At 39.6% G+C, this 19,560-nt stretch overlaps 1 protein-coding gene across 3 annotated transcripts in view; it reads left to right on the forward strand.

Moving 5' to 3' along the window:
- PLD2 (phospholipase D2) overlaps nt 1-19,560 on the forward strand; it is a 716,894-nt gene that overhangs the window by 455,493 nt on the left and 241,841 nt on the right. For all 3 annotated transcript variants that reach the window (XM_044077075.1, XM_044077076.1, XM_044077077.1), the window contains exons 13-14: nt 11,443-11,553; nt 17,903-18,106. In XM_044077075.1, the coding sequence (XP_043933010.1) occupies nt 11,443-11,553; nt 17,903-18,106 (315 nt within the window). The remainder of the gene's footprint in view (nt 1-11,442; nt 11,554-17,902; nt 18,107-19,560) is intronic.

Genomic DNA, 19,560 nt, shown 5'->3' on the forward strand with positions numbered 1-19,560 from the left:
CTGCCACTCGCGATTCGCGTCGGTCTTCTTCGTTTTCGATCTTCTGGAGCTCAATTCGCTGTCGGTCTTCTGCGCTGTCGACGAAGTCAGGTAGAACCATATATATATATATATATATATATATATATATATATATATCTTTGTGTGTGTGTTCACCTTGTGGGATGGCTGAACAGTTGGTAAGAAAATATTATGGGATCATAGGAAGTTACTAGGCTATTGTCCCTGAGGCTCTTACAAGCCTAGCCAAGAATTTAGCCCATGTTCCAACAAGTCAGCACCCTATGCCACTGTCCAGCAGGTACACAGGTGGAATCCCAGGGGTGTATTTTCTGTTCCCCATCTAGTTGTCCAGGTTGCACTTAAAAAGGTTTAATGAGGTACTCTGCTTTACGGGGAGAGGGAGTCTATTCCACAAAAGGGGGGAGTCTCTGGGACACAAATCTGTCCCACCAAGTTCTATTGATGTCACAGACCAGGTTGAGGTTGCACATACAGGTTACTTGAGTGGAGCTTGACTTGCGGATATGCAGCAGTCCCATCAGGGGTGGGGTCTGAGATTGCTTTGTATGCCAGACATAGGTCACCTCTGAGGAGTCTGTAGGAGACTGAGTAGAGGGACAGGGCTTTTAGCCCATCTTTGTAGGGTAGATGTTTCAGGCCCTGGATTCTCCGGGTGAGGAACCTCTGTGGTCTCTCCAGCTGCTGCATGTGCTTTGCGAGGTGCATGCCGAAAGGGGCATTGTACTTAGTAATGGGTCTTATAAGGGAAGAATACAGGGATGTTATGATGACCTTGTCCCTGAATGAGATACCCTTACTAATGAGGTGGGCCATGTAGAAAGCGTTCTGTACAATGGTGGCAATATGGTGGTCAAAAGTCAGTTGGCTATCAACCTGGGTGCCCAAGTCCCTCACGACTGATTGCGTGCTTAATGCCTTATCAATGTGATAATTGTGGGGATGTCACCCTCCCCAAAAGGGACGATGATACATTTTTGTCATTCAGTTTGAGGCCATGTTTCTGGCACCAGTCATTTGTTTGGGTGAGACCCTCTTGGACGATGTCCGCATCATTTGGGGAATTGATGGCAGCACCCATCTTGCAGTCATCTGCAAACTTGGTCAGCCATAGCTGTTACAGGTCTACTACTTGAGATGGCTTCCCCTATTTTGATTTGGTGGGTTCTATCAGTGAGCTAGTCTGCTACCCTTCTGATAACATATGGATTATTGCCTAGTTGAGAGAGTTTATCTATTATACCTGAGTGAGGAATAGTATCTAAGGCCTTGGCCAGGTCAAGGTAGGCGTGTGCACTGTCTTCCCCTCGTCTATGACCTTGGTGACTGTTTCAAAGAAATCGACCAAATTTAACAAGCATGACCTCCCCTTAACAAAACTAAACTGTGTGGGATCAAGTGTCTGGAAGTTGTCAGTGTTCTTGTTAATGAGGTCCATGATAATCCGCTCCATGGCCTTGCAGATTGGGCTAGTTAGGCTGATCAGTCTGTAATTTCCTGGATCGGTGGACGCTCCACCTTTGTGCAAAGGGATGACAGTAGCTGTCCTCCACTGGGCTGCGATGAAGCCGGTATTCAGGCTTTGGTTGACTAGGGTGCCTAATGGTGCTGCAAGTTCTTGTCTTAGTTCATGTAGGATGCAGCCAGGGATGTTATCAGGTCCCATGGAGGCTGTATTTTTTGTCTTTGAGGAGGCAGTGATGGCTTGCTCCCTAGAGATAAAGGGAGGGGGGCAGGTTCTGGGGATGTCCTATTTTACTGATGGGGGGGGGGGGACACAGGAGTGAAGTTTTCACTAAACCTGCCTGCCAGCAGGTTGGCTATGTCTACAGGGTTTGTGTATGTGGTGTCCTTGACCACCAGTTCTGAGCAGATCTGGGTGGTTCCCTTGAGATTTCAGACATATGTGAAGAAAGCCCTATAACCGTCTTTAGTAGATGTGGCCAGTTTGGACTCGAAGTTTGCTTTGGAGGATCTCACTAGTGCTCTTATTTACTTGTTCAAGCTAAGGAGAGAATGCTTCCAATTAGACAACTGTTCCTTCTTGGTCCTGGACAGCAATTTTTTTCCTTTAAGAGTTTATTTATTGTAAATGTCCACCAGACAGGTTTACTCTTCCTTGAGGAGGAGGATTTCGTCGTGTCTGGTATCTCTGATTCCATGCAGCTGTACAAATTCTCATATAATACTTTGGTGTAGGTTTGGACATATGTGCTAGTTCATGCGGAGGGGGAGTGGGCTGTGAAGCTGTTTATACCTTCCCTCAGGAGGTTGTGTTCAGCTTTGGAGAAGTTATTTTGATTGACCCTAGATAAGGGGGGGGGGGCGGAGGAGATGGTGACTTCGAAAGTGACTGCATTCTGGTCGAATCTTACCAGGGATGATGACACTGTAGGGATGCTGCAGTGGTTACTCATGCTGGTTAATTCCAAGTCCAAGATATTTTCACCTCTTGTGGGGGTGTCAACCAACTGGTCCAAGGCATTTGCATTGACAAAATCAAGGAATCTCTGGGCATTTGTGTTTTGGCATGAGTATTTCTTCCAATCTGTGGTTGAATAGTTAGTCACCCAGGATACGGGTAAACGGTTGAATCTTGATAGATTCAAAGAGGTCCAGATAGGTGGAGTGAGCATCTTGTGTCAGAGTTGGAGACCTGTAGCTAGCTATGATTTTAATAGTGGTCTTGTCAATTGTTAACTGCACCTGGAGTATTTCCTGTGCATCATACTGTTTGACCAGCCTAGAGGTGTGTATGTCTTTTATATATATTGCAACTCCCCCTCCTTTTGTTTTGCTGCCCGCGGTTTGGGGTCTGAACAAATGATAGGATGAGTAACCTGGTATGGCTGGGGTGCTCTTCACAGCTTTGAACCAGGTTTCTGTGACACAAATGTCAGTTTCTTCCAGGGTTAAGAATGCTTACAATGAATGCAGTTTCATGTTTAGACTTCTAGCGTTTTCCAGCATGACCTTTATTTTTTATTATATTTTATTTGCAGTTTGTTTACCAGGATGGTCCATTGGGCCACAAGGAGCCCATTTTCAATGGAGTCCTGGGAAGAAAAGCTCCAGTAAATACAAATACAGCAAATTTCAGAATTACGAGCTTACAAAATAACAATAATTACAAAGTTTCCAAAACACTTACCAGACATTTGAGAAAGAAAATACATGGTAACTGCAATTGCAATAAGCTGGCATTAGTTGGAGCAAAAGCATGAAAAATTCCATTATATACAAATTAAGGTAGTATGAAGAATGCAAGTTCCTTCAGGAGATTATGGGCTAATGGAGGCTATTAGCAGAATGCTTTAATTTACTTTTAGATGAAATTTTCATGTTGGTAGTTTTGACCTCATGGCATTGCTTAAAAAAAAGGCACTATGTGGGAGACAAGACCCTTTGCCAGGAGCCTGAAGCCCAAGGGAGACAGGTACAGGCCATTTCTGGCAAAGCATTGTGGCTTGTCAATCATGTCATCCCAGGCTGTCAGGTAATGGATCCCCTTGGAATGACACCAGAAACTAAGCCAATTGTTAGTCAATCATTTTCCGTTTGTATTGAGGCATCATTCTTGTTGACGATAGAATGCTGCTTAAGACTAGGAACATACCTGCCTGGGACACATACTCAATGAGCTCGATCATGTCTCTCTTCATATAGTCCAGGGAGGTACATCTCAAGTCATTCACTCCAACATGGACTATGACAGATCATAACAGTACCTGTTGAGAGACTTGAGTGCATTGGTGATATGGTGGATTCTGGCACCTGTCAAACAACTAACCATGACTTTCTCCTTATCCAGCCTGGTGAGGGGCACATCTGTGTGTCTCACAATGGAGTTTCCTATGACTAATATGTTGAGTTTATGTTTAGGCCTTAGTACCTCTGAGACACAGGTGTGTGGACTATGTGTGGTGTGGTGGGCAGTGGAGTTTGCGTGCTTTCATGCCTCGGAGGTCTCTTGTGTTTGGGTATGCCTTTGTTGATGACCTCTGCATATGTGGGGGTGGGTTGTGTTTGAGGTGTGGTGTTCATGTTGCCAACCTTCTCAGTGTGAAATACACTGGTTTGTGGGGGAGAGAGCAATGATACTAGGTGCTTGATGTAATTGCATTTCTCACAAATTGTGTTCCTAGGTGGTAGTAGTAGAGGGTTGTCCGTGTACATGAGACAGTTGGTACACTGTCTCAGGATGCCCATACCAACCAGACTGGCAGGAGAAAATGTAGAAAATTATCCATCCATGTTTGTCAAGAACTGGAAGAGCTAGGAGGGTAAAGGGAGGAAGGTCTAAGAGTAGTACTACTAGATGATAGCACAAGTGCTGCTAAGGGAAAACTTGTAGCTGGAATACCTCAAAAGGGTTAAAAGCCATGCAGCTGAAGCTCTGTATACAGCAGAGCTGTATCTAGACTATGCTACTCAATTTTAAGGTTAAGAACTCAGTAAGAAAAGAATCACAATGAAGCACAGATTAATCACTTGTAGTCAAAAGAATGGAACTCACAGTATGAAAAAATACAGTTAAACAGCAATGAAATGCAGTAAAACGCAGTTAAACAGTAATAAATTGCAGTAGATAGCAATGAAATATAGTTAATCAGTAGATTGCTTTGAAACAGCTCATAATCACAACAGTAACAGACAGCACATATAAAGCAGCAGTTCAGTAGAATACTGTCATCAGTTTAGTGAGGCTACCAACAAGCAGTGATAAATATGGCAAACTAAATGCATTTGAACTTCTAAGCACAAGCAGCAAAATGAAGTAGAAAGAGGTACATTTTTTTTTTTTTTTTTTAAGTAGAAAGTGAAGAGAGAGAAGATAATAAGATAATTCAAGGTTCAGAAGCTAAAGAGGTGGGCCTTTCTGGTACAGACTCCAACATGGCAGAAGAGGTAGAAGAATCTAAGGGTGACATAGACAACGAAGAATGATGGTGTGATATTTTGGTTGCAGCAGTTCAAGATACAGGTCAGAAAAGTAGGCTGAACACCATTTATGAAGTTAATTATACAACAGGTTGTTTTATTTATTGAAGATTTATTCATTGTAAACCTATCACTAAAAATAAGGGTGATACTCTCAGAAGATGTGTGCCTTTATGGGAAACTCAGTATGTGGTAGAATGTATTTTATATTTTGTATTCATTATAGTATATTGTATGAGTTTCTGTGTGGGTTTTTTAATTTATTTTTAAAATTCATTTTCAAATGTGTGCTGTGTATCCTGTTTAATATTGGGGTAAGCTTTGTAGTTTGTGATCCGTTATTATTTTTTTAATCTTATTTTTTTTCCTGACCAGTCTGCTAATTGTTTCCTGTCAGAGGGGTGAGAGTCAGCCAGATGAGGCCCTCATTCAGGCAGCCTTCAGGGTGGTTTGGCTTTTTTTGCTAGCCAGCATTATCCTTCTTCACATGAAATTTTCAATAGACTGGAGGGGACTGGCAGTACTATGCACACGAGAAACCATTCTTCCATCCTTTGATTCCTTAATGTGATGAGGAATTATCCACTTAAATAATTGTCCTTTCTAGCACGCAGTCCCATGCTGAACATTTTCAGCAAAAAAAGTCCTTTAAAAAAGAACCCTTCAGAAAGCTGCACAGATGCCCTTAAGTGCAAAAAAGTAACTAGGAATCAAAATTAATGCTCAGGTAAAGGAGCACTGAAGAAAAAATAATTATGTGCTTTCTTCTGTGTTAAACAAAGACTTTTTCAGAATAAAAGATTTACCCAACTGAACTCGCATTTAAAACTCACAAGCACATCAGATATACTTACTGTCATTTAAAGCAGTAGTACCCAAATTCTGTATTAATTTGCATAAAAACAATTACTACTAAAATCGTCTGGCCTTTAGAAATCATTGACTCCTGTTATATTGCTGGTATCTAACCTTATCTGCCAAAACAACTTTCTCTTCATACTTATTGTAAATATCATAACCTCTTTCACTGGTTTCCTCATTATCCAAAATATAAAAAGAAAAAACTTTTAAAATTATCACCTATGATGGAATGTCTAAAGCATTCACATTAAATGTGTTCTTAATGGCATTTTCATGTTCATACTTTTTTAATGTTCATACATTCATGATGCAAATTTTCCTATAGTTTTTCCACTGTAAAAGGCAATTGTGTCTCTTACAACAGCATATACTGTATCATACCCTGTGAATTACACTTTAAGTGCCTCTTGGTGCCTAAGCTGATGCTCATAATTGAAATCAGTCAGTTGACTTTTCCGTATGTATTTACAAATTTTGCAAACACTACAGGGGTATTTACCCATATCTGGGATCCTGGTTTTTTGTTCTATACTTGCTTATAATGTTTTACTCCCATATACTAAATGTCAGGTCCAAGAACAGAGTAAGATTTGGCACTGCAGTTAGTCAGACCACGTAGATTTGTCCCCTATGGGTCTGTGAGCAGGCTACCCTCCTGTTACTTATTGCTTTAGTATCTATTGTGAATGATACTACAGCAGTCATACCTGCAATCAAACATCTGTCATCCTAAGCATGCTCACACGCTTCTTTCTGCTTGCTTCAGGAGTCAAATGATGACTGGCGCTGTGCAGCTCCATGGTGTATATAGTAATAAAGCAATGGCTACAACATTGTCCCTCATAAAAATTGTGTTTTTGAGCAAATCATTAAGGACTGAAGTCATTAAATAATGACAGACATTTGAGTTTCATTCTTTGTATCCATCAAAAAAATGCATGCTAATGCAAAACCTGTTATTCTAGCAACTTTCTAAGTTTGTAAGAGCAATATTTAAAATCTGGCCCTATTTTTGGGCCTTTGTCCCTCCATTATTTCTGGCTTTGTCCAAATTTATTATGATAAGAGGTTATGAGGTATGACTTTATCATTGTGACTGTATGTAAGTTTATAACATTAAAATTTAAAACAAAGCAAGTTTTAAAATATTTATGGTGTTAAAAGTGCACAACCCAATTTTAATACAAATGGAATTGCCCCTTCTTCTGTATGATGTTAAAAATATATATCTCCATTGATTCAAATACAAATTAAGTTGCTGTTCTTGTTAAAAAAAAAAATCCACCTTATTTTATTTGCTTGGTTACAAGGTTTCATAAAGCAACAGCTTATGAAAATGATATCTGCACTAACTGCTTGACCCTACCCTACTCATCTAAAGCAAAAGTAATACTCAAGTTTTATATTTTGAAAAGCATAGTAATTTCCATCACACACACACTGGTAAACTGAGGTTTTTAAGTAATGAGTTCAAATCTATGTATAAGCCCTATTTTTTAATTTAAGTGGACTTTGAAATGAGAACTACTAAATCGGATATGACTACTGATGTTGTAGTGTTACCACTCACAACTTAAATTGCTAACATAGTTATGTGGACAAAGTCTTGCTGATTTTTTTTTTTTTTGTAGCTAACTTTAAAACAACTAATGTTTTTTTTCCCAACAGTGGTGATGCTGTGAATGCTGCATGTACTTTTGCACCACTTACATAGTGTCTGCAGCTTGCACAGCCTAGATGATGGGCATGCAGCATTTTTCTCTGGGAACCTTTCATTTTGTCAATTGAAAATTGTCCACATACTGTATTGCTAACCCTGTGATTCAGAAAGACTTACCATGATGTGAAAGCCTTGAATCAGAAAGTTTCAAAATAGGTAAGACTTTCCAATTCACAGACCCTTCTTCCACTACAGGTATGCCCTAGTGGTGACCGGCGTGCAGCTAACAATGTTAATAGGGCAGTCCAAGGAAGTGAGTGGCTAATGCAAATTAGCTGTATGCCTCCCCTGGAAATGGTGCTAGCAGGAGAATTAACATGGCAGAGTGATTCAAAGAATTCCTGTTTAGAATTAATTTTCATATTTAGTGAGAAGTGAATGCCACAGTTTGCCAGCATTCACCCAGCTTTGTTAAGGTACAGGTAAGTGTGTTTGCATATGTGTATGTGTGTGAGACTTTGGAGGGTATGAATGTGCTTTCATGGATGAATATGTGTTTATGTGAGAGGTAAGCATAGGGAGGGTTACATACATATGTACATACATACAGATATTTCAAGCATGGGCATTAATGACCTTCTAGCGTGCCAATATACAAAAAACACTAGTTCCCATAATAAGTGTCCAAGCTGTACTTTAAAGCAAGTACAAGTTTAGATATTTTTATGCAATTTGGTAGTCTGTTCCATGCATCAGCTGCTCTCTCAGAGAACCAATTAATACACTGTTCATTCCTATAGAATCTTCTACATAAGTTGTCTGAGGGTTCTCTACTACTTTTTGATAACCCTAAACATTCCCAGAGGTAGTTATCTCAAAATGCCCTGTATACCTGAATAAGATCTCCTTTTAGACATCTACAAGAGCCACTGTACAAGTTCAGGTATTTTAGTCTTTCATAATAACTTAAATTTCACATCCATGGATGCCCTTTGTATATTTCCGTTGTACTCTTTCCAGTTTACTCATGCTTATTTTCTTATAAGGTTTCCATATTGTTATTCCATACTCAAGTTTAGGTCTAATGTAACTAACAAACAATGACCATACAAGTAGAACATAAAAAACAAAAACAAACTTACCTTAATGCTGCTAGCAGGGGGGGCTTTGCCCCCCCTGCACCCCCCGTGGGGGGATCCGCCCCCCCCCACAACCCCCGGAACTGAAATATTCCAACTCCGAGATCACACTACAGTGCGGAAGTGGAAATCTTTCCATTCTGCACTGTAGGGAGATGCCGGTTCCCCATGGTCGACATTTCAAATGTCAATCATATGGTCTCAGCCATTTGAATGTTGACATTGTGAAATGTCGACCATTCGAAGGGGACCCATATATATATATATATATATATATATATATATATATATATATATATATATATAAAATGTAAGCATCTGCATAGGTGTGTGTGTTTCCATGAATCTCCGCATATCTGTCTTGCCTTGTTTGTTATTGAGTGAACATATAGGAATTGCCGGGAGAGTGTGTGTGTGTGTGTGTGTGTGTGTGTGTGTGTGTGTGTGTGTGTGTGTGTGTGTGTATTTATTTGGGTGGGGGTATGTTGGTGGCCGTGATGTGTGGTCTGGTAGAGAGACGTCACTAGCTCAGTCAGGTTTGATAGCACAGTGGTTAAGTCACAGACATGGTAATGAGCCACTAATGAGGTGTTTCTTTGTGCGGTATTACCATGCGTAAGAATCTGACATTCTGTTCATCACAGTAATTGACTACCCCATACTGACCAGTTACCAGACGCAGAGTGAATCTTTCTATCTGTGGGTTTGTCTTATTCTTCATCCATAGAATATATTTACTTAACATTTAACATTTGTTGACCGGGAAAGTCCGACTAGGACAGAGCCAATTTTCCCCACAGGCCCAGGGAGAAATGCTCCAGACGCATGCTTTTAGAATGTGAGAGGAAACCGGACTACCTGTAGGAAACCAACGTGAATACAGGGAGGACATGCAGACTTTCACAGAAGGCACCCCAGCCAAGAATTGAACCGGAGAACCTCTTGCAACAATGTTAACCGCTGCATGACTGCACCACCCATAAATATAATAAATACAATATTACTAAACATCATGTACAAAGTAAGATTATTAAAACACAGCAGAAGAAATAAGAGACTGTTGGCTCATGTGGGCCTTGTTATAGAGTTGTATAGTTCAAAGTAGTTCAACTCTTTTTACAATTTTAATAATGCTTTTCAGTCTGCCACTGGAATTTCTTACATGCATTAGGTGTTTGACAGCTAATCATCCTTTTTTATCATAAGACACAGCATTTTCAGGGATTTTATCATGACATTCAGAAGGCCTTTAATCTTGTGGTTTCAGCACACTGTCTGGTCCATGGTATATCAAGAGTCCCACTGCTGCTAAATGCATAATTAAATGTATGTGTAGGTGAGAGAGAACCAAATGCACTGGCATTCCATTATGCAGATTACTGAGGAGTTACTCACTCATAAATGGCTGAGCCATTCAGCTGCACCTTTTAAATACATCATATGAAATATGGGACCATCTTCAGTTACCAATACCTTCCTTACTTTATAAAGTAACTTGCATGACTTGTCTTCAAGTTTGTCTAGAAGAACATGGGAATAATACAGAACCTGGTAACAATGACCCGACCTCTACATATGCATGCAGATACATGTGAATTTGTACACATAGCAATGCAAACACCCACACACACGTCTGCATGACTAAACACAGAAGCATGAAACATCCCAACACTCACATGATGCACACAATCTCACACATCTACAGATACAAACTAGTACATGTATGTACCCCTGCAAGAATGCGCGCGCACACACACACACACACACACACACACACACACACACACACACTACATCCTTACACATATGTAAAGACTACCCACTCCCTCACACACACACACACACACACACACACACACACACACACACACACACACACACACACACACACACACATACATCTGTGCTCATATCCTCTCTCTTGTCCACACCACTTTAAGGGCATCAGTAAGCATACTTTGCTGGGCAGTACATGTGCTAGACAGTTTTGTGCCACTTAAGATTATTTTGATTTTGAGGGAACCCAAAAACTATAATCACTCTGTGCATCTGGCCTGGGGAGGATAAACATTAATAGTACTGGTAATGTTGTACTATATTCAGGTGTGTGACAACTCTTTTTGTTTCCTGGAGATGCAGGGTGTGAAAGGACCTGAGGAGGATAAACATTAATAGTACTGGTGGTGTTATACTATATTCAGGTGTGTGACAACTCTTTTTTGTATCCTGCAGATGCAGGGTGTGAAAGGGCCTGGGAAGGATAAACATTAATAGTACTGGTAATATTGTACTATATTCAGATGTGCAACAACTCTTTTTGTATCCTGCAGATGCAGGGTGCGAAAGGGCCTGGGGAGTATAAACATTAATAGTACTGGTAATGTTGTACTATATTCAGGTGTGTGACAACTCTTTTTGTGTCCTGCAGATGCAGGGTGTGAATGGGCCTGGGAAGAATAAACATTAATAGTACTGGTAATATTGTACTATATTCAGATGTGCAACAACTCTTTTTGTATCCTGCAGATGCAGGGTGCGAAAGGGCCTGGGAAGGATAAACATTAATAGTACTGGTAATGTTGTACTGTAGTTGGGTGTGTGACAACTCTTTTTGTATCCTGCAGATGCAGGGTGTGAAAGGGCCTGGGAAGGATAAACATTAATAGTACTGGTAGTGTTATACTATATTCAGGTGTGTGACAACTCTTTTTGTATCCTGCAGATGCAGGGTGCGAAAGGGCCTGGGGAGGATAAACATTAATAGTACTGGTAATGTTGTACTGTAGTCAGGTGTGTGACAACTCTTTTTGTTTCCTGCAGATGCAGGGTGTGAAAGTGTATGTGCTGCTGTATAAGGAGGTTGAGTTGGCATTGAATATCAACAGCGATTACAGCAAGAGGATGCTAATGCTGCACCATCCTAATATCAAGGTAAGGCTTTCATTCTTCATGCAGTATTTACATCACGTTAAAGTCATTGAGCTGTAAACCTGAATACCAGAGTTTAAATCCCAGCAACTCCTCCTGGATAACCTGAACTCCTCCCAGTTTTCCCAGAAAGGATATGAGAACAAGCTCTGTTTTCTGTGCTTGAAATGAGTTCTTATCAAAGCCATGGGGCAGCTTTCAAGGGTAAGTGTCATAAAAATTAACATTTCATCAGTGATAACGATGTATGTTTTTACCTTTATGAATAATAATTCGATGTATGTTTTTACCTTTATGAATAAGAATTTGATGTATGTTTTTACCTTTATGAATAAGAATTCAATGTATGTTTTTACCTTTATGAATAATAATTCAATGCATGTTTTTACCTTTATGAATAATAATTTGATGTATGTTTTTACCTTTATGAATAATAATTCGATGCATGTTTTTACCTTTATGAATAATAATTCGATGTATGTTTTTACCTTTATGAATATGTTTTTACCTTTATGAATAATAATTCGATGTATGTTTTACCTTTATGAATATGTTTTTACCTTTATGAATAATAATTCGATGTATGTTTTTACCTTTATGAATATGTTTTTACCTTTATGAATAATAATTCGATGCATGTTTTTACCTTTATGAATATGTTTTTACCTTTATGAATAATAATTCGATGTATGTTTTTACCTTTATGAATAATAATTTGATGTATGTTTTTACCTTTATGAATAATAATTCGATGTATGTTTTTACCTTTATGAGTAATAATTGGCCTGTAGCCTGCACTTGGTCTTCCCATGTAGAAAGCAGTACGGTGGTTACACTGCACAGGTGTTTATCTGCTTTGTTAAATTAATCTGCACTTTCTGCAGTTTGAATTCTGCAGATGCATATTTTTGAAGGTAATATGGTTATGCCATTCATTACTGTTATCTGCAAATAGCTGCAGTATGTTCATCTTACCACATAAATGCCAGCTCTTATTTGCTGTGTAATCTTTTTATTTTTGTTGATTAATTGTTGGTTTGGGAGCAAGGAATTATAATTGCCACTTCTGTCTTTTTGTTGCATAGAGCTTAACATTTGTTGCTGCATTAATGCATTTTAACAACTGTTTTGCTTCCTTACTTAGGTGTAACAGTGAAAGTGATACAATGGCTTTCCTCAGGCACTATTTAAGCCAGATGAGAGTTGTTGGAGACCACAGTAAAAGCATTTTATGTACAGTTTGCACAAGGAATGCAGTGACACTTATACAAACTGTGAAACATTTTTATAACGTATAGATCACTTCCAGTTACCAACTTTGAAAATCCACTTCATTCTATTGGTATAGAACAACCCTGTCTTGTAGATACCAGATGGCAAACTCCAGCATATTTTTGTGACAACATAACAAGAACTCTGATGATTACAATGTATGGAAGTTCTTGCTTACCTTTGTAACAGAGGAAATAATATGCAGTGTTGAGAAAGGCCATTATTTGCCAAAGCACAAGCTTTCTGTCCATCCATAGGTCAAAAGTTCTTAATCCTTTGTTACAAGATATCCCTGCACTGTCTGATGTGATATAATGCAACTTCCATGCCTCAGAAGACTAATTTGTTTCTTATGATAATGTGGAGGTGTGTTGTGCTTCCCTTTTTCTGCCTTCACTCCATGAAGAAACAGCATTTGTTATCTGTGTTTGTCTTACTCTGAGAATGGTTCTCTGTGGCTGCGGAATCACTGGCCCCGGGGAACAGCATTTCTCCAGGCGGAACAGTATTTTATTTGCAGTGGATTATATTTGGGCTATAGGCTTTTACAACTCTGGATAGAGAAACACTGTTGCATTTCTTTTATTTTAAATCATACCTGGCTATGATTTTTACATGTATTTTCACTTTTAGCAGATGCTAGGGGCCTCATTAATTTCTCACCAGTAACTAATTTACCATTCACTGAGATTTTTCCCCCCATGCTTGCTGACCATCAAAGCCTACTGCCATTAATCAACATATTCGTTCTGCATTTGAGAAATTAGAGCCTTTTGCCACAAGACCATCAAGAAGGCAGCCATACAAGGGTTTCTGATGTTATTCTTAATCTTTCCATTTGTCAGGATGTGCATATCCACCAAAGCATGGGGCAGACTATACCACTCCTGAAATGTGTGTCCTTCCACACATGTGATGACAATTGTAGCACATGAACACAAGATGGCACAACCATGCACATTCTAGCCAATACTCTCTGCGCTGTAGCAGCCAGCCTCCACTAGGTGTCATTGTTGTAACAGACCAAACTATCTCCTTCTCACCAGGTTAACACCTTGTCGTGTGGAATGTCACCCCTCTTGTAGCCTACATGTGTCTTGCATTCCAAAACATTTTCTGAAAAGTAAATTTAAAAACCATAAGATAAACAAATGTAAATATTATGAGAACAAAAAAAGCTATCAAAACTATACACATAGCAATGTCATCAATAAGAAGTGTTCTTTACAGTGATAGTACTACATTCATACTCTTGCCTAAATAATATATATTATAATGCACACAAACCCCAAGTTATGTTGTTGTTAAACTTTCACAAACAAATGTTCATGTCTTCGAAACTTTACTGACTAGGCATATATTGTTGGAACATTTTTGTCAACCAGATGTAATGTTTCACATGACCAACAAGAAATTCCTCTGTGAGTGCAAATTTATTGAATATTTATATATGAACACATGCATAATTGTATAATAGCCATATAAATAACACTGAATATCTCTAAAGATGTGCAACTTACAGTGCAAATATCAAAGATAGTTTACTTCAAGAACATCTAAGTTTTCCTCTGATGTCTTGCGACAGTTTGTAAGTCACTTTGTTTTTCAAATAGGATCATAGGTTCATAGGTAGGTACTAGGCTATCTGCCCGAGGGCATTTATAAGCCTAGCCAGAGTGTGTCGGCTTTCGCCGCCCCATTGATTAATTAACTGAGCCTCTGTCAAGCAGAGCCAATGAAGTGATCCCAGGGGTGTACTTTCTGTTACCCATCAACTCGTCAAGGCTTCTCTTGAAGAGTGTTAGTGAGGGGCTCTGCCTAATGTAGTTAGGAATTTTGTTCCGAAGCATGGGGAGTCTCTGTGACAGGAATCTATCCCTCCAGCATGTTCTATTTATTGTTGTGGCAAGGTTTAGCTCACTAGAGCGCGGGACTCGCAGTGACTTGGATTTCTTTAGGTGGAGCATGTACATCAATTCTGAGTTGGACATGGCTTTGTAAGTCAGGCAGAGATCACCTCTGAGTAAGCAATATGCCACTGAGTACAGCCAGAGTTTTTTCAGTCGGGCTGCATAGGACATACGTTTGAGGCCAGTAATCCTCTTGGTGAGGTGCTTTTGTGGTTTTTCAAGCTGTTGGAAGTGTCTTGTGAGGTACATCCCAAATGGGGCATTGTACTCTATGATGGGTCTGATGAGTGACGAGTAGAGGGGAACTATAACCTCTTTATTTCTAGATACGAACCCCTTAGTAATTAGATGGGCCACATACAAGAATTTCCTAACTACTTTGGCAATATGATTGTCAAAGGAGATGGTCCACATACAAGAATTTCCTAACTACTTTGGCAATATGATTGTCAAAGGAGAGATTACTATCTACCTGGGTCCCCAGATCTCTTATTACCTCTTCTGTATTAAGTGGGCTGCCACCTATGTGGTAATTCGTGGGTGTTTTGTTTTTCCCAAACGGGATGACTATGCATTTTTTGGCATTTAGCTTGAGGCCATGATTTTGACACCAGGTGTCTGTCTCAGTAAGGCCTTTTTGGAGGATGTCCGTGTCAGTCAGAGAGTAAATTATGGCTCCCAGTTTGCAGTCATCGGCGAACTTGGTTAGCCAAATATTAAGTATATGTGGAAATATTATTTATTCTTATAATTATTAACAAACAGCTAGCAATATCTCGGGTACATTGTGATATAAATGGACATTGACAATGAATTTTCTTGTTCCCACAATGGCATTTCACACCATACCTTCAGTAACATGTAGTAGGCTTGAAAACATGAACATAAGTATGAAAAATATGAGTAAGAGACATTACTTGATTAATTCCTCTACTGCAGGGCATCTTAAGAGTAATAATCTTAGTGTCATTTTGTTAATAACTCTTTGTATTTTCTATTACTGCCTTTTATTAGCTGCTAAGTCACTTGGTTAAAGAAGCCAGGTCCAAAAATAGTTCTGCACACCATAAGGCGCTATGGATGTGAACTGGAAGTATACAAAAAATGGCCTTCTAGGCTTGAGTGAGTAAGAAGAACCATTGCTAGCCACCCACTACCATCCACTCTGGCCTCCTTCTACTGAATGAGGGTTACTCAGTGATCACAGGCCAACTAAGTCACATAAAGAACTTTAGCCCTCTTTGCTATAAAAGCTGTCCAGCATTTTTTGAGATTATCTAATTATTTCATTGTGTTGACACCAGTAGGTCCAAAAAACCAAAGGGCATTAACAGTCTGAACCACTTCAGGTGATATGCGATTATTAAAACATTATACACAGTCATTCAGATCCTTAATAACTTCAAGCAACGGGTGGCCACAGTGGTGCAGTGGTTAGTGTTGTCGCCTCACAGCAAGAGGTTCTCCAGTTCGATCCTCAGCTGGGGTGCCTTCTGTGTGGAGTCTGCATGCCCTCCCTGTGGTCGCGTGGGTTTCCTCCCACATCCCAAAGACATGCTGTAGGTGGATTGGACACTCTAAATTGGCCCTAGGTGTGTGTGTGTGTGTGCCTTCTGTGGAAGGTTGGGTGCCGGGCTGGCAACTTGACACCGTAAAACTCTACTGCCAGTCATAAGCAGACAGGTGATCCGCTGTGGTGACCCTTACCGGGAAAAGCCAAAAGAACAATAACTTCAAGCAACATGCATGCAGTCTTCCTACAGTAAGAATTAGACAAGCTAATGTGTTATATTATAGATGTGACTACTAGCTTTAATGTTTGATGAAAAAACTAGTTTATATAAAAAACAAGTAAACTACCTGAAATAATAAAATTGCTTTTCTTCCTTTAATCACCAGTTTGACATCATTCAGTGTTATTTATGGGGTGTTGATGTTTGTGTAGATAGTGATGACTGATTTTCTGTATCTGAAGAGGCTGTAATTGTTTTCTTTAATGTAGGCATGTGAACATCAACACACATTGTGTACCTACCAGTGATCTGAACTTCACATGTTGCCATTAGTGATTTATATGGGGGGCAGGGAAATACGGTATTTGAGTAAGTTGGTAAAATAAAAAAAATGTAAAGACTGCACTCATTGTTTCCATTAGGAGTGGGTATTTTGGGGACAGAGCATGCTGGAAGGTTTTTGAGAACATGCTAGTGTCCTTAACTGGGAAAAGTGACACATGCAGGGAGAGAGAGGTACTCATTATTGCCATCATTATACCAAACTTACATGCAGGTAAAGCAGCTGGGTAGGTAGACAACTAGTATGTAATTGGAAGAGCATTATTTATTTAGCTTATTTAAGGAAGCTAGGCTGGACCCAATGACTATGTTTCAAATTTAACCTTGTTACGCAAACTACCAAAATAAAAAGCAAAAATAAATGCTGTAGTTACAGAAAAAAGAGTTGGCTGGACAGTCTATTACATGATGCATAGATCTGCAAAACAGTCATATTAATGGCACAGTGAGGAGACTGTACTTGATTGCAGTGAAACATACAGTGTATCTGACGTGAATGATTAGCCATGCAGATCCTTTAAAGATGAATAATTTCTTCCTTGATCAAACCGGGTGTTAATAATTCATTTGTTGACACAGTTATACACTGTATTTGTGAGGATGTGATGCTACATTGGTGAACTTGCGGTACGTACCCGAGTTTCAGTGGAAGCATGTTCTTTAATGTAGGTTTCCATACGGATAATTGGAAGCATGTTCTTTAACGTAGGTTTCTGTAAGGGTAATTGCTTGGTAAAGCACCAAGGAGTAGCTTATGTGCAGTAAATTGAATGGAGGATGTGAATAAACATTTTTTTCTTGAGGCTGTGGCTAAGGGAAGGACAATGTCTCAAGTAAAGATACCTGGAAGTTGGGCTTCTGGGATGAAAGAAGGGTAAAAATGTGGCTAAATGTATCTAATAGCCAACTAGTAGGACACATGGAGATGTGTAATTCAACATTTCACTTTTTTTGTCATCAGGTTTGTTGTGGCTTATTATACAAAGCATGTATCCAGCACCAAGTAGAGATGGAATTTGATGCAGTAAAAAGCTTTTCATTTGACATTAAGTGAATTTTGAATGACTACACAGGCTTCTGTCTGTTTTTGCACAGGTCATGCGTCACCCAGATCATGTTTCTTCCATTGTCCTCCTGTGGGCTCATCATGAGAAGATGGTGGCCATTGACCAAACTGTGGCATTCCTAGGTGGCATTGACCTCGCCTATGGGAGATGGGATGACCACCACTACCGCTTGACTGATCTGGGAGAATTGAGTGAAACAAAGGCTCCATTGGAAAGTGAATACAATGGACAGGTACGGAAAGAGGAGATATTTGTTTAAAGCATTGTAAACGCATGTAGATTGTATCAGCCATGAATTTGCATTGGTAAAATATGCAGATTGTCACAAAGACCATCAGTGTTGTAGTACTGCACATATATTGTGTGTATGTTTGTCTTAAGTTATTTAGGTGCTTCACCAATTGAAATGAGTGACTAGACTGCACTTTCTGAAAGCCCCTTTGTGCAACAGCATCTGACTGGCATTAGTAGCTTTTTATTTGTCAGGAACATCAGTACAGATATTCCTCTGTTTGTCTGAAATTACTTCTGGACTAAGATATGAAAGCAAAACATATGGAAGATAAATCAAATAATGGTGAAACTGATGTATATTATTTGTGTTGGCCTCAAATTGTCAATGCACATTAATCCAACAGTTTTCATGATGGTAACTGATCAAGATGCAAGAAATAGCTGGGAAAAAGTCCAAAGAAATAAAATATAGGGCTGTTGTGTCCAAAATAGTTGTACAAAATGTAGTAAATATTCTTATGTGAGGGGATATTCTGCAAAGAAGGAAGGGTACCCTGAAATGGTTGGATATAGGTACATTTTCCTTCTCTTACTATACACTCAAAGATGTGAGCTTAAGCAGGGGACTGGAAGGAGATGTTTCACAGGTAAAGCAAGGCTTAATGAATTTTTTATATCCCGTTGTTTCTGATTTAATGGTGGCCTCTTGTAAATGTCCAGGAGGAGGAGTATAGTTGGACTTGCTTGCCAAATGTGCTGTGCTAATCGCCCCTACCATTCCTTACGCATGGCACATTGCTGCCTATTGACTGAAGATGTCATGCATAAACTGAAGGAATGTTTTCATGTAAATTTGGAAATGGAGGAGGTGGGACAGGGGGAGGATGTTATCAGGAGTCAAAGTCATGACGTACGGTCACAGTTTAGAACAGTAAAGTCAAGGAAAGGTTAGTACCCAAAGGAAGAAATGAAAACTATTAACATAAAGCAGAAAAATCCATCCATGCATTGCATAAACCACTTGTTCTGGGAAGAGTCCTAGTGGTAACAAACTGGGCAGGGCTGATAGATTTCTTTACCTCAGAGATGCTGTCAGGCACGTGGAGAGAGCAAGATTCCTACCAGTGCATTGTGGATTTGCCGTGGGAGTCTTCCCAGCAGTCATTGTGTAGCATGCATCCAAGGGGTATTTTGAATAGGTGCCCAGTCCACTTTAAATTACTTCCTTCTTTGAAGAGGAGTAGTGACTGTATTCTGAGATTCCTGGACTACCAAGCTACTCACTCTGTCTTGGAAAGTGAGGTCAGCTACCCTGTAAAGGTTCCTCATTTCAGTCACCTAAAGTGTCACTGATCTTAACCTTTGGTCACTGCTCACAGGATATAACCCAAAGTAAGGATGGGGACATAGACCAGTGAGAGATTCATCCCATGACTGAATTTTCACTTCACT

This window comes from Protopterus annectens, chromosome 7.part0 (genome assembly GCF_019279795.1).
Source record: "Protopterus annectens isolate FY-2018-M chromosome 7.part0, PAN1.0, whole genome shotgun sequence".
Lineage (NCBI taxonomy): Eukaryota > Metazoa > Chordata > Ceratodontiformes > Protopteridae > Protopterus > Protopterus annectens.